At 36.2% G+C, this 15,696-nt stretch overlaps 1 protein-coding gene across 6 annotated transcripts in view; it reads left to right on the top strand.

Annotated features, from left to right (window-relative positions):
* Window positions 1-15,641, top strand: part of dlgap2b (discs, large (Drosophila) homolog-associated protein 2b) — a 135,121-nt gene extending 119,480 nt beyond the window's left edge. For all 6 annotated transcript variants that reach the window (XM_058756140.1, XM_058756139.1, XM_058756145.1 and 3 more), the window contains 6 exons: window positions 822-1,180; window positions 4,942-5,027; window positions 5,208-5,611; window positions 6,039-6,130; window positions 8,363-8,515; window positions 12,399-15,641. In XM_058756140.1, the coding sequence (XP_058612123.1) occupies window positions 822-1,180; window positions 4,942-5,027; window positions 5,208-5,611; window positions 6,039-6,130; window positions 8,363-8,515; window positions 12,399-12,614 (1,310 nt within the window). In that variant the 3' untranslated portion in view covers window positions 12,615-15,641. The remainder of the gene's footprint in view (window positions 1-821; window positions 1,181-4,941; window positions 5,028-5,207; window positions 5,612-6,038; window positions 6,131-8,362; window positions 8,516-12,398) is intronic.
* The last annotated feature ends 55 nt before the right edge of the window (window positions 15,642-15,696 follow it).

Below are 15,696 nucleotides of genomic sequence, written 5' to 3'. Positions count from 1 at the left end.
TGGTAAGCCTGTAGTATATTTTAGAGTTGTCAAGATGGATTTAATGGGAAACTGTACACCTTTCTGATTTATGTTTACATTATCTCCATAAATAAAGGAAAGAAGGCCAGGCTTCCACTATATATAAAGTGGAAGTAGCTTGAAGCCACAACAATTGAACTTCGAACCGAAAAGCATTTGCAAGCAAAAAGGAAAAGTGGCAGAGTTAAACATGGATCAACATAGTTTGCATAGCATTTGCTGTGCATTGGTTCACAAAACAATCTTTATGTCTGAACCAGTTACTACTTTGCTCTGTTTGTCTATAAATAGCCTTGCCAAGTTAATGTTTCCGCCATTATCTGATGTGAATAACCATTGTTATGTTTAATGTCTGGAATGCCAAACTTTTGTAAAGTTAATCGATCAAAACAACTACACCATATAAGGTACTCACCTACTCATTTTTTTTTTTTTTTTTTTTCAGATATCCGTCTTTTGATGTTGGGAAAGTTCTGATGTTGTTAGTGAGATTCGCATTGTCTGTGCTCACGTACAGTAATTTCCAAAACAATGTCCCTCCATGAATAACTTACAGTTTTATGCTTCAACCGATAGAGGGCCAAAGATTGCATAGTGTAGCTTTAAAATGGTTCCTAGAACAGTCAATGATCAGACATCTGTTAACAACTGAGTTTCTCTCTGATCCACTGTTATCCTCTGTTATGATCAAACATCTACAGCCATTGTTTTGAAGCTTACAATTAAACATCTAGCACACCGACTCCTGAAAATGCTTTTTTCTCTTTAATCTAACATATCATTCATCTGTTTTGTTATAGCGGTAGTGACATATACACCTGACTACAAGAAGACCCCTCCACCTGTTCCTCCTCGTTCCACCACTAAGCCGCTGATTTCTGTAACAGCCCAGAGCAGCACAGAGTCGACGCAGGACGCGTACCATGAGGGTCGGCCGTCACGGGTAGGGCTTTGGGCACCGGATAGCCTCGGCCGGGTTATCTACAACTCTACTGACAGCCTGGATAGTGCAAAGGCGGTGACCCTAGCAATGGAAACCGCATCCAAGCGCCTCGCTTCTGCGGGGAGCTACAGCTCCGTTCAGACCTGCGATAAGGCCATCCTGGTGTCCAAAGCAGAGGAATACCTCAAGACTCCACGCTCTTCCATCGGGATACAGGTAAACCTCCCTCAAGGTTTTAGGTTTGTGTCATTATAATTGACTCAGTTGGTCACTGCCTCTTTGTAAACCCAATGGCTTTGTGTCTCGCCTCAAATCCAAAAATAGCTGGCAGCATTCAGACAGTGACTCACCCACCCAGAAAGTGCACACAAAGACTCCTCATATAGCCAGATTCTGTGGCAGAGAAGATGAGATTGCAGATTGACCCTGAACAACAAAGATTAATGATGCTGCTTCTGTCTGTGGGCTTGTTCCTACACAGGACCAACAGTCAACCGCAGCACGCAGCTGTTGAGATGAAGAAAACATTACACCTATAAAGCTATGGATCATTAACAACCAAATCCACAAAGGCTGGATAGACTTATTTAGCTAAATCTGGAACTCAAACCACCAGACCATTAAACCTGCCACTGTGGCACGTCTAACAAATACAAACAAGTCTCTAAATTTGATTCTTGTTCTGATGAACCACTAGAAATGTCAATCTGTTTTCACTCCCAAGGCAAACGATACTGTCCAAAAGCACCCTACACATTTAGATGCTTTTATCCAATTGAATTTTGCATATTTTTCTATCAGTCCTTACATTCCCTGGTAATCGAATCCAATACCTTGATGTTGCCAGCGTCATGTTCTACTGTTTGAGCAACTCTTTATTGTGACATGGCTTGTAAGTGTATTGGTTTCAGTGAGAAACATTTAGTGTCAATAACCTGATACAAAGTTTCTAAGAATTTTATCATCATAAAACTATTAAGGGTGTCGTTGGGAATCATTTTGTCATCATGACATGTTGGGTTATGAATTTCAATTTGAACAGCCAGAGCAATCACTTTATATACACTTAACAGGAATAGTTCACCCAAAGATGAAAATTCTGTCATCATTTACTCACCCTCATGTCGTTCCAAATTTATAAGACTTTTGTTCATCTTCAAAAACACAAATGAGATTTCTCTCCATCCATTAGAAGTGAATTCCACCAAAACTTTGACACTTGAAAAGATTGTAAAAGTAAAAATTGAGCAGTTTAATCCAAGACTTCTAAAAAAATCACTTTATATAAAAAACATTTAGCCTTTTATTCACATAAAAAATGAAAAAAATAACACACATGTATAGAGCACATCAAACTATAGCAGTCAATATTTGAAGTGGATCAAAAAAGTTAATCATTGTTGTCCTAAGACAAGAACGCATTTTGGTTTTGGGTTTTAGGACAACTTTGATGAATGGTTTTGATCCACTTCAAATGTTGACTAGTGTAGAAGCTCAAAGCACTTGCTTGACACGCAAGAACCAGTAACGCTTGTTTGCATGAGTTTAGAATGTCATCAGGGTAAATTTTTTGGGAAGACTCTCCTTTATATTTTAATATTTTAGAGCATCTAACACAACCCCCTACCACTAAACCTAACCATTTCTGAACAAAAATACTATCAGTACTGAGTCCCATGGGAGTGAGAATGAGTTGAAAAATCATAGATGCATTTTAGTGAGTTTAGATGATTTTAGCCACGATACTTAAGACATATTTACAGCACTAGCTGAGAGAGATGTGGAATATGGAAAATGCATCAATAAGTCATAAACCTCCAGAAGACTTTGAACTTGTTTAAAATGCATTACTGTATGTTCATGATGCAATTTACAGGGATTCATTACTCTGGATGCTGAAGAAACTAGCTGTCACCACCAGAACTAATAATATGAAATGAGGAAATCAGGAATCAGAGGAAGGTCAATATACTGTATGAAAGGCTCATAGCCTACTAAGCAATAAACCATGTCTCCAATGTTTTGTTACAGTGTACAGTAGGTTAGTATTGTGAACATTAATAACTGGTTACTAGCAGTGTTGGAGAAAGTTACTTATAAAAGTAATGCATTACAATATTGCTTTTATCCCTAAAAAAAGTAACTAAAGGCACCAGTTAATACAATGGGATTGAATACATAAAGGATATTTGTGTTATTTAACATATTTTATTATTGCATTGGGAAAACAAAGTAACTGCTGTTACTTTATTGAAAAATTAACTTGGATATTTTCTTTTAAAAAGGAATATGTTACTTTACTAGTTAATTGAAAAAGAAATCTGATTACATCCGTTACTCCCAACACTGGTTACTAGGATCCTTTGTCTCCTTTGGGCTCTTGAGCAGGCTGCTTTAGGAGGCTGTCCTTATAGCAAGTGTGCTATAAATTGCCTGAGATAACAAAGTGTCTGTGAAATGACAGCTCTTTAAGGGAAATCTCATATGTGTGCCTCTAAGCTGTTGTTTTCTCTTCTGGGTCTGTGCTAATGTGTTCATGCCACCCACAGGACATTGTATTACTGTAGCAATATTATATATTATGTTGTAAGTATTGCCTTGACACTTCATTATTACTGAATGTGTGAAACCCCTTTTGTATCTGTTAGTTTTGTTATTATTTTTTTGACTGGCTGGGAGTCTATGGCAATCCCTAGAACCATACTGTACAACACTTATAGAGGAACATCTCAACTTATATCATGGCAAATTTGGAGTCTCAGATGCTCTAACAGCAACAATGGATCTTCTTAAAACCATTAGGCCAAGAATCAATTCTTTTCTGTGATACCTTGGTTCATGCCATCAGTCATATGAGTGGTTTCAATTTCCACCTGACTAGATTTTCCACTTTTTAGAATTTTGAAACTTTTCCTACTGCCATTATTTGATCTTTTCCAAATTTACCTCAAATAATCTTAAAAAATTATTGATCAAAATATTTAAAACAATGGTTTGGCATATTGAAATGGAAACTTAAAGGCATAGTTCACCCAAAAATGAAAGTTCTGTCATTAATTACTCACCCTAATATCGTTCCAAACCCATAAGACCTTCGTTCAACTTAGGAAGACGAATTAAAATATTTTTGATGAAATCTGAGAGCTCTCTGACCCTCCATAGACGGCAACGCAACTGAAATGTTCTCAGACCCAGAAACATAGTAAGGACATTGTTAAAATAGCCCATTGGACATCAGTGGTTCAACTGTAATTTTATGAAGTTGCGAGAATACTTTTTTGTGCTCAAAGAAAATAAAATGACGACATTATTCAACAATTCTTCTCCTCCAAATCACGTAAAATCACCAATATCGAGAGTACCTCTGCACGTAAACAACACATGCATGTGGTGCTGCGTCGTGGTATTCTCCATACTGGTGGAATACATGATTTGGAGGAGAAGAATTGTTGAATAAAGTCATTATTTTTGTTTTCTTTGCGCACAAAAAGTATTCTTGTGGCTTCAGAAAATTAGAAAACGACTGATGTCACATGAACTATTTTACCGATGACATTTCAGTTGTGTTGCTTTCTATGCAGGGCCAGAAAGCTCTCGGATTTCATCAAAAATATCTTAATTTGTGTTCTGAAGATGAACTAAGGTCTCATATAGCGTGAGTAGTTAATGACAGAATTTTCATTTTTGGGTAAACTATCACTGTAACATGGAAACACACCGTTGGAGATACCATAAGAGTTTGTCAAAACTTGTAATGGTTAAACTGCAAACTTTGCAATAATTTACATAAAAGTCATAGTGCTTCATTTCTTTGGATCATGCTTAATTCAGTGTACATAATCTTAGCGATGTCCTTGGCTCCATAATTGCAGCTTGCAGCAATATTTTCTGACTACTTACTTCACCTCAGATGCTCATTACTATATATACTGTATGTGTGTGTGTGTGTTTTATCTCTTCATTTTCTTATTCTTCAGGTGGAAGCGGCCACAGATTCTGAGACAGATAGTAAAGGTCTCCCACAGTATCACTCCGTGGGTATCCAGGTGGAGGACGAGAAGAGGTAAGTTTACAGGACGTTTGGTCTGCAGAACTAAGGTTATCCTGAGTTAATAAGTCCAGTAGCTCAGAAAAATAAGTAAAGTGAAACAGTGAATAGATAAATACATATATTTATATCTTTGCTGTGTGTAAGCACATAAAATGCTCTCTTTAATATTGTCACTCTTATGTTCATTTTCAGACTTGGCCGCTTTAAACGGTCCAACAGTGTGACGACGGCAGTTCAGGCCGATTTGGAGCTGGAGGGCTTTCCTTCGACCGAAGACAAGAGTCTGCAGTTTGGAGGATTTCAGCGGCATTCTGAACCCAGTACGCCCACACAGTACAACGTGGTTCGGACCGTACGCACACAGGGCCTATTTAGCTACCGTGAGGATTACCGGCCCTCCAGCGGGCCGCCCAGTCCACAACCCGAACCCTGGCTGGTGGAGCCCACTCATGAAGCAGCCGAGTCCGGCCGTGTGTCACCACTCCGCCGCGATGGCAGCTGGTTCATGCAGCTTCTGCACAGCGAGACCAAAAGGTTGGAGGGATGGTGCAAAGACATGGAACGTGAGGCGGAGGAGCACGACCTGTCAGAGGAGAGTGAGTGTGCAAGACATCAAAAAACAGATAACGAGTTTAAACCAACACAGTCTCAGGTTGTAACTATTTTACATTTTGGCAAATTGGTGACTTATTCATATGAATTCATACAATCTAATATTCATGATTCACATTGGACAAATTCATACAAAATTGCCACCTTGTAACACAGTTATGTTTTCTCATGACATTGGGCTGTTCTTATCAGTTCTTACTAAATTTTGTATTTAATAATTACAAATGTATAAAAATATATAAATTACATAAAAATATGTACCAGTTTCAAGCTGTGTGAGTGTGTGTGTATATATATATATATATATCGTTTTTTTTGTTTGTTTTTTTCAAATAATTTCAAAGAAAATTATGTATATGTACATATATCTATTTCATAATGCATATATTTCTATCTAATAATGTCTTACAGTTCTTGGGAAGATCCGGAGTGCTGTGGGCAGTGCTCACCTCCTCATGTCCCAGAAATTCCAGCAATTTTACTGGTTGTGTCAGCAAAATCTGGTATGTGGCATTTCTACGATCCCCGTGAGATATACATTAATGCTCCTTTTGCATCATAAAATACATCAACCATGCACCAGTTCTGTCATAAATGATTCAGTTTGCCTCTTTGACAGGCAGTTCATCAAGAAGTGTTTGTGAGGGTGTTTACCTTGCATTTATTAAATACACAATATTTTCTTGTTAGTCTTTGTTTTTAGGTGAAAAATAAATTATCTAAGGTCAAATACTAGCTTTTCAGCACCTCATATTGTTTTCACATTTAAAAAATAAAAAATAAAGATCCTTAAAAGCCAATAAATTTGAGAAGTGATATTATTTTAATGAAAAATATCTTTTTTTTCCACATTGGCAGTTTTATTTTATTTTTTATAGTTAACTGTACTAAATTTTATCATTATGCTTGATCATTATGATCATTAAAACGTACTAAAGCAAGATATTTTATAATAGATGTAAATATATTGGGCATTTTTGCATATCAAGTAAATCTATCGTTTTACTGAGAAAAAAACATTTATATATATATATATATATATATATATATATATATACATACATGCAGTATATATATACTGTATACAGGTGCATCTCAAAAAATTAGAATACTATGGAAAAGTTCTATTTTTCGTGTCTTATTTCAAAAAGTTAAACTTTCATATATTCTAGATTCATTAAATGTAAAATAAAAAAATTCAAGTTTTTTTTATTAATTTTTTTTTTACAATTTTGATTATTAGAGCTTACAGCTCATGAAAGTCAAAAATCCAGTATCTCAAAATATTAGAATATTTCTTAAGATCAATCAAAAAAGGATTTGTATGTATATATATATATATATATATATATATATATATTCTTTTTTTTCTTTTTTTTTTAACAAGTGTTTATTCTGTTTAGTTGACTGAATTACACATCGATTAGTTGCAATGTCATCTCCACTAAATATAATTTCAGCCTGAAAGGAGCTTTAACCGGTTTCAGGCTGTGTGAAAGTAAAAGATCCTGACGTTAATTGGTACTTTGTGGGTTGAATGACACTTTAAAGAGTTTGTTTAGTGGTCAGTGATTGTTTCTGTCTGTCTCTCTCTCTCTGGAGATTGTGAAATGATGGATGTTGTAATACATTCACACGGACAGGCAGAGACCAGCTTGTCTTCTCTAGTATGAGCTTCCACGAGACTGAACAGTTTAGCTTAGCATTGTAAACAGAGAAGAGAGGATGCAGCCAGAGTAAAAGAAAAAAAAAAAGAACTATTATGTTTGTAACTGAAAAACGGTTCAATCAATCATTGATTTTTACAGAAAATTAACCATTTTTTTTGTCCCATTATGATGAGTATGTACAGAACATCGTCAGTTAATAGCTCATCAAACATCCATCTTTTTTAAAAATAGTAAATTTTATTGTGCTATTTTAATGATCAGTATACATGACATTGTCAGATAAGAGATGTTGAAAGTGAAGCTGGACCACAGTGACCTCTAGTGATTATTCATGATAATTTATTGATTCATGGCACTTGGTGCAGTGATGCGTAAATAGTTATCAGGATACTTATTTTCAAGGGGTCAAAAGTTTATACTCCTTTCTCATACATTTTTATATTATTATTATTATTATTTTGTACGACCCTGAAAAAGCTCTATAAACCAAGAAAAAAGTAAACAAATTATTCTCTTCAAAAAATGACATCACTTCATTGGCTCCTGCTCATTGGTTTTTGTGATAATCGATAGTGTATGAGTCCCTCAGTTGTCCTGAGTGGCAAAGCTGGAGCTCGATATCACTGCGCCAATGTGGGGAAGAGCTTAAACGTGCAGCGCGTGCTGAGAATCAAAAGAACTTACTGTACCCAGAGGATTTTTGTCAAGAACAGTGGGCAGCTTCACTGCTCAGGACAAACTGGAGACACACACAACTATCGGCTAATTAGGCTAAACACATTCATTTACAGTCAATAGGCAACATATGATGTTAAGAACCAAGGTAATGTACATGTATGCAAATATATGCATACATGTCATATAGCTTCATTAGCACAGAACTAAATAAAAACCAAAATGCATTGTTATGATCCCTCTTATTTTTAAATGGCTTATATAAATAATATATTTTTTTTTAAATATCCCTGAGATTCTGCAAGGGGTGTGTAAACTTATGAGTAAAGCTGTAACTTATAACTGCTGTTCTTCTTTGAGAAGTGTGTGACGTATAATGGTTCTGTGCAGGACCCAAGTGCTATGCCCCGCCCCACGGCTCAGGACCTGGCTGGGTTCTGGGATCTCCTGCAGCTCTCCATCGATGATGTCACTGCCAAGTTTGATGAGCTGCAGCAAATCAAGAGTAATGAGTGGAGGATAGTGGAGAGTCCAGAGAAGAAGGTACATGGAGCATCACATACTATATATATATTACTGCTGTCAAACGATTAATCGCGATTAATCGCACCCAAAATAAAAGTTTTTGTTTGCATAATATATGTGTTTACGGTGTATATGTATAATGTACATATAAATACACACACATGCATGTAAATATTTCCAAAATATATACTGCATGTGTGTGTATTTATATGTACAAAATAAATATACACAGAACACACATATATTATGCAAACAAAAACTTTTATTTTGGATGTGATTAATCGCGAGTAATTGTTTGACAGCACTAATATATACATACATACATACATACCTTAGTGTGTGTATATATGTATATATATATATATATATATATATATATACAGTGCCCTCCATAAGTATTGGAACAGTGAAGACAAAATTGCTCTGTTGGCTGTGGAGTCAAGACATTTGCAAATATGATTAAAAGATGAATATGAGACAAAATTACAGAATGTCACATTTTATTATTAGCTATTTCAACACATACATGTTTTACCAAATAAAAAGAACAGCACTTTTAGAGTTCATCCCAATCATTGATGTGCGCATTAGTATTGGGACAGTTGAACATAAGGCAGATATAAAAGATTAAAAGCTATTATTTAGTTGCAGATCCCTTGCGTGCAATCACAGCAGTGAGTCTGTGACCCATAGACATCACCAGACTCTTGGTCTCATCCTTTGAAATACTTTTCCCAGCCTTTAATGCAGCCAATCCAAAACTCTTCTGGCTCACCTTTGTGCTTTTTTGCAAACTCTAATCTTGCCTTTCTATTTTTGGAGCTGGTCAGAGGTTTGTATCTTGCTGTGTAGCATCTGTAATTCTGTGTCAAAGTCTCCTGAGGACAGTAGATTGTCAGAGCATCACCCCAGCTTTCTGGAAGTTGTTGGTGATTTTACAGACACATCTTTTAGGGTTCATTTGCCTTTTGGAGGGCACTGTGTGTGTATATACATATATATATATACAATATATACACACACACGGTCATGGACAAAAATATCGGCACCCTTGGTAAATATGATCAAAGAAGGCTGTGAAAATGAATCTGCATTGTTAATCCTTTTTATCTTTTATTTAAAAAAATTCACAAATCTAACCTATCATTGGATAATAAGAATTTAAAATGGGGGGAAATATCATTATGAAATAAATGTTTTTCTCTAATACACATTGGCTGCAATTAACGGCACCCTTTTATTCAATACTTTTTGAAACCTCCATTTGCCAGTTTAACAGCTCTAAATTTTCTCCTATAATGCCTGATGAGGTTAGAGAACACCTGACAAGAGATCAGAGACCATTCCTTCATCCAGAATCACTCCAGACCCTTTAGATTCACAGCTCCATGTTGGTGCTTCTCCTCTAGTTCACCACTCATTTTCTACAGGGTTCAGGTCAGAGGACTGGAATGGCCAGCAGAAGCTTGGTTTTGTGCTCAGTGACCCATTTTTGTGTTGTTTTTGAGGTTTGTGTTTGGATTATTGTACGGTTGGAAGATCCAAACATGGCCCGTTATATAAGATTTCTAACAGAGTCAGTCACTTATTGATTTTTTTTATCTGTTGGTATTTGATAGAATCCATGATGCCATGTGTCTAAACAAGATGTCCAGGACCTCCAGCAGAAATATAGAGATGGTTCTCACTGTAGAACACAAGATCCAGGGGGTGTGGTCGGATCTAGATCCAACTCCTCCCACCTTACATTTACCTAAACCTACCTGTCTCCACCCCCTGATCTCTAAAACCACCCACCCCCACCCCTAAACCTACCGATCTGCACCCCCTGGATGTGGATCCAACCCCGCCCCCTGGATCTTTGTTCTGCAGTGAGGGGCTACTGGAAATATAGGCCTACAACATCAAAAATACAGCAGTATATTTCATTGTACACATGGGGTACTTTTTATCCCTGTGTTCACCAAACCCATCTTGAGTGTTTGCTGTTAAAAAGCTCATTTTTTAGTTTCATCTAACCATAGAAGCCAGTCCCATTTGAAGTTCCAGTCATGTCTGATAACTGAATATGCTGGAGTTTGTTTTTGGATGAGCGAGGAGAATTTTTCTTGAAATCCTCCCAAAAAACATGTGGTGATGTAGGTGCTGTTTGACAATTTTTTTTTTTTAAGGTTTTCTGACCCCGAGACTCAACTATTTTCTGCAATTCTCCAGCTGTGGTCCTTGGAGAGTCTTTAGCCACTCAAACTCTCCTTCTCACCGTGCATTAGGACAATATAGACATGTCCTCTTCCAGGCAGTTTCGTAACATTTTATGTTGATTTGGAAATTCTTAATTATTGCCCTGATGGTGGAAATGGGAATTTTCACTGCTCTAGCTCTTTTCTTAAAGCCACTTCACTAATTTGTGAAGCTCAATTATCTTTTGCTGCACATCAGAAATATATTCTTTGGTTTTTCTCAGTGTGATGGATGATTAAGGGAATTTGGGCTTTGTTTTCCCTCCTATTTATATTTCTGTGAAACAGGAAGCCATGGCTGGATAATTTCATCTTCATAATCACCCTGGAGTGCTCAAAATTGTGAATATACTTCAGAGATATTTTAAACATGAGAATTTCTAGGGGTGCCAGTAATTGTGCCCAACGTGTATTTGAGAATAAACATTTATTTCATAATGATACAATGATGTTTGATCAAGTAAATGCAGCCTTGGTGAGCATAAAAGACTTCTTTCAGAAACATTAAAAAAAAATATATATATATATATATCTTACAGACGCCAAACTTTTGAATGGTAGTTTCAGTGTTGGGGGTTAACACATTACAAGTAACATGAGTTATGTAATCAGATTACTTTTTTAAAGTAACTAGTAAGCTAGTAGCTAAACTAGTAGCTAGGTTAAGAATTACTTTTTAATTTACAAGAAAATATCTGAGATACTTTTTCAAATAAGTAATGCCAGTTACTTTGTTTTCCCATTTATTGACTGACAACTCTACTGTTTTCATGTTGAGAGAAATTGGGAGTAAGTGCAGAGGTGTTGTGTGTGCTGTGTAAACATGATTCACTAAATTTGACTGAATGAGACTAAGATTCTAAATTAAACGCATGCATTTACTTATCCCACTTGCGAAAAAAAAAATTAAAAATTAAAAAATGTATTTCTAAAAATGAATAAAAACTGAAAAGCAAACTGAGAATATCACGGAAACCTGGAATAATTACGTTAACACAAAAATCCTTTATATATAACATTTTATTTATTATATATATATGTAATCACATTTTATTAACTAGTTCTGACTCGGTGACCCAGTTCAACCATACTAATTCAACCATTTTTTTGTGATGGAGAAGAAAGTGTTGAACTTTATTCTCTTGTGACCTATTCTTTATGGCATCCAGAATGCCAGCAAAGCTGAAAGATTTGTTTGAGCTTTTTGAATTTCACATTTCCTTCAGCCTGAGGCTTATTCATTTCACTTTTGTTGCGAAAGGGCTTTTACATTTGCCAAAAAATAGAACCTTTATAAAATAACGCAATATTGTAATGCATTACTTTAAAAAATAACTTTCCCCACCCCAGCACTGGTAGTATATTTACATAGCAAAATGTATATATAATTAATAATACTGATACCGATGCCTCTGTTAAATGGATTGTTTTAATCAGGGAATAAAATGAGTAAATAGTCAATCAGCTCTCAGCTTCATTTTTTCTGCCACCAAGTTCATTTTGTGCTTCACTTTTGTTTTCACAAAAATAAGAAAATCACTGATTAAATGTTTTTTGTTTTTTTTCCTTTTTAAAAAATGATTTGCACCAAATTGATGTTGCATTGACACACATTCTAATAAACCAAGGAAATGATAATGAACTCTACTTCTGTACCTCAGGAAAGAAAATGGCCGCCTCCTGTTACAAAGAGGCCTCCTAAAGGTCGTGGAGCTGTCATGCGTGAGCGATCCCTGGATCTGCAGGACCGACAGAGGCAAGAGGCCCGCCGCAGGCTCCTGGCTGCAAAACGGGCTGCTTCTTTCCGACAGAGCTCAGTTACAGAGCGGGCCGACAGCATAGAGATCTACATCCCTGAAGCCCAAACCCGTTTATGAAACACACATATACTATGCCTCACCAGTGCGCTTCACCAACAGGGTACATCCATTCTGCTCCATGTCACCGCTGCACCCGTTCACATTCTTACACCTGTTACAAGTATTCTTCCTCCGCTCATCATCTACTCTGAGCTGAGAATAGTGGTGAGTTTATATATGCCTCAAACAGAGCTCAATGCAAAGAGGTCATGGCAGTCTATGCACTCCAAGACCTGCAGCTACTGCAACCCAGTTTGTATATCAGTTTTAGTACATTCAGAGGCCAAAACTAAGGCTTTGTTCACACTGCACACAAATCCGATTTGGTTTTCATATCCCATTTTTAGGACACAGTTAGGAGGCAGTTGCAATAGTAGTGATACAAGCATCAGCATGATGCAAAGAGGACAGTTATCTTGACATCTTGACATGGTGCTGAACTCAAGAGTGATTAGCTGATATTAGCAATTCTTATTAACATTCATGCATATGCTGACCGAAATCACTTACTCACTATTAATGACATGATTGTTATGGAGCCAAAGGGACATACTGATGGAAATTATATTTCAATGCTTTTAAGTTCTCTTGCCAAAATGTCTCTTGCAAAAAATTTTGCTGCCTTGGGGACTTTGCATTTTCTCACAAAACTGTTGTGTGCTCTTAGAAAATGTTTGCGTTCCCCTGAGAAAATCTGCGTTCGCTCGCAAAACGTTTGCATTTCCCTGAGGAGCTTTGCATTCTCTCACAAAACATTTGCGTTTTCTCACAGAACGTTTGCATTCCCCTGAGAAGCTTTGCGTTCTCTCAAAAAAACTTTTACGTTTCTCTAAAAATAATTTTTTCGTGCAAAACGTTTGTGCTTCTCGGAAAACTTTTGCTTTCACCTAAGAAATGTTGCTTTCTTTCACTAAACGTTTGTATTCTTTTACAAAACATTCAAAAAAAGTTTGCACAAAAAAATTAGCATTCTCTCACAAAACTTTTGTGTTCCCGAGAAACTTTGCATTTTCTCCAAAAAACGTTTACTTTGTTTTCTTGCAAAACATTTGTTTCTAACAAAATGTTTGCGTTTCCCTAAGAAATGTTGCTTTCTCTCACTAAACGTTTGTATTCTCTTACAAAACATTCATAAAGCATTTGCACAAAAAATGTTGCATTCTCTCACAAAACTTTTGCGTTTTCTCCTCAAAACTTTACATTGCGTTTTTCTTACAAAATGTTTACACTCCCCCAAGTAATGTCGCTTTCTTGCACAAAACTTTTTGCATTCCCCTGAGAATTTTTTTCAGTTCACTCGCAAAATATTTGTGTTGATATGAGGTGGCTATATTTCAAAGCTTTTTGCAGGCAAACATTTCTGGAGGGAACGCAATACTTTATTTTGATAAGAAATATTTTTATTTCCATGTCCCTTTAGTGCTCCAGTGAAAGTAAAATAAAGAGAGACATACAGTATGCGATACTTCTGGAATGACGAAAAAGTACTTTCTGTAATCTGTAATGTAATCTGACTGTTCAGACGCATTCTAAAAGATTTTCAGCTGACCACACATGGATTTAGTTTGGAAACATCGGATTCCAAAAAAAATAAAGAAATAAATAAAATAAATCGGAATTTTGCTGCCTGTCTGAACAAAGCCCAAGTCTAGCCCTCAGCATAGGCACAGTTAACACTACTTTCAGAAAATGTATTCTATAGCACTGGCACAAAACTTATATCACAGCATAGTCACTTCATCCACGGCATCGGTCCCACACACAGAAAAATAAAATGGCTCTATACTTGACTTAGTATGGAGTTTAGATTTAAATAAGCGAATTTAAGATCGCAATTTCTTTAAGATTGCAAAGTCTTTACTGCTTAAAAGGTTGTACAAACAGTTCAACTTCTTAAATGATCCACATTTGTATTTCCAACGGAAATGTTGATCTTGATCCTTGTGATATTGTCGCAGTTGGGGATTTGCATGAAGGTTTTGCTTCTAGACTTCAAATTAGTTTTAGCTTCAGGGTTGACAGAGATTAAATCTAGTTCTGGACTTAACTGCACTGTCAAAGAAAGTTTTAAAAAGCATTTTATTCAATTGCTAAGGTTTAAAGTTCATTCAGCCCAAAAAGGCCTCGATATCATTCAGTCATAGCTTGACTTTCATTGACTGACCGCCGGTTTTACACAAAAACATTTACAGAGAAGTATTTATAACACCAATCTTCCTCAATGTTCACCACTCAAGGTAGTCTGTGACATATAAAGGTGCAAAAGAAACTTTAATAATATTACTGTAAATGGTGCTGCTTTATACTCTAAAATGTAGAAGCCCCCCTCCTCTCCTTTCTGCACAGCACTATAAACCACCTGTGGACTTTTTAAAGGGAGGTTTAACACGGTGTCTCAATGCATCTCGGATTATCATATTTACGGTCACTGGTTTGTTGAAAAGAAATTCATGTATTTTAGGTTAGACAGTTATGCTTTTTGTATATCACAGTTTTTTGGTCCAGCATTTGCACAACAATGTGCCCATCTGCCTTGTCACTTTTGAGAACAGAAACCCGGGTGTGCAATAGGGGTCTCTATGATGAATTAATGAATTCAAATACCATATTTTAAGTTGGGTGGCAACAACTCAGATTTTTATTTTTAATTTGGCTTTAGGTTCTTTATTACCTTGATTGTGGACTAAATAATAACCAACAGCAGCATTAGATTCAGTACCTTATATTTGTAAATACAACAGCTATTTAACAGCAGTTATGATTTATTTTTACTGGCACAATGACGAATTTTAACTGTCCACAACTGTGATTCTGGGATTTTTCCCTTTGGTTCCAGGCCTAACTATCCAGAGATGGCGGTACTGTCTATGCTCTTAGCATAACTGCTGCTTAAATTCATAAGACGTTAGAAAGCAGCATATAAATCCCTGACTTTTTAGCTATTTACTTTACCTGGCAGCCTTACAGCATCTTAAGCAAAAAGCATTGTGAATGTACTGCCCTGCTCTTGCAAAAAAAAAAAAAAAAAAAAGGAAAAACTAAAAATGAAGAAGAATCAGAAGAAGAGAAGGAATTGTCAATAAATGTTTCAGCTCGTTTT

Source organism: Onychostoma macrolepis, chromosome 20 (genome assembly GCF_012432095.1).
Source record: "Onychostoma macrolepis isolate SWU-2019 chromosome 20, ASM1243209v1, whole genome shotgun sequence".
NCBI classification, from domain to species: Eukaryota; Metazoa; Chordata; class Actinopteri; order Cypriniformes; family Cyprinidae; genus Onychostoma; species Onychostoma macrolepis.
The sequence above is the reverse complement of the archived record's forward strand: the minus strand, read 5'-3'. Positions and strand labels throughout refer to the sequence as shown.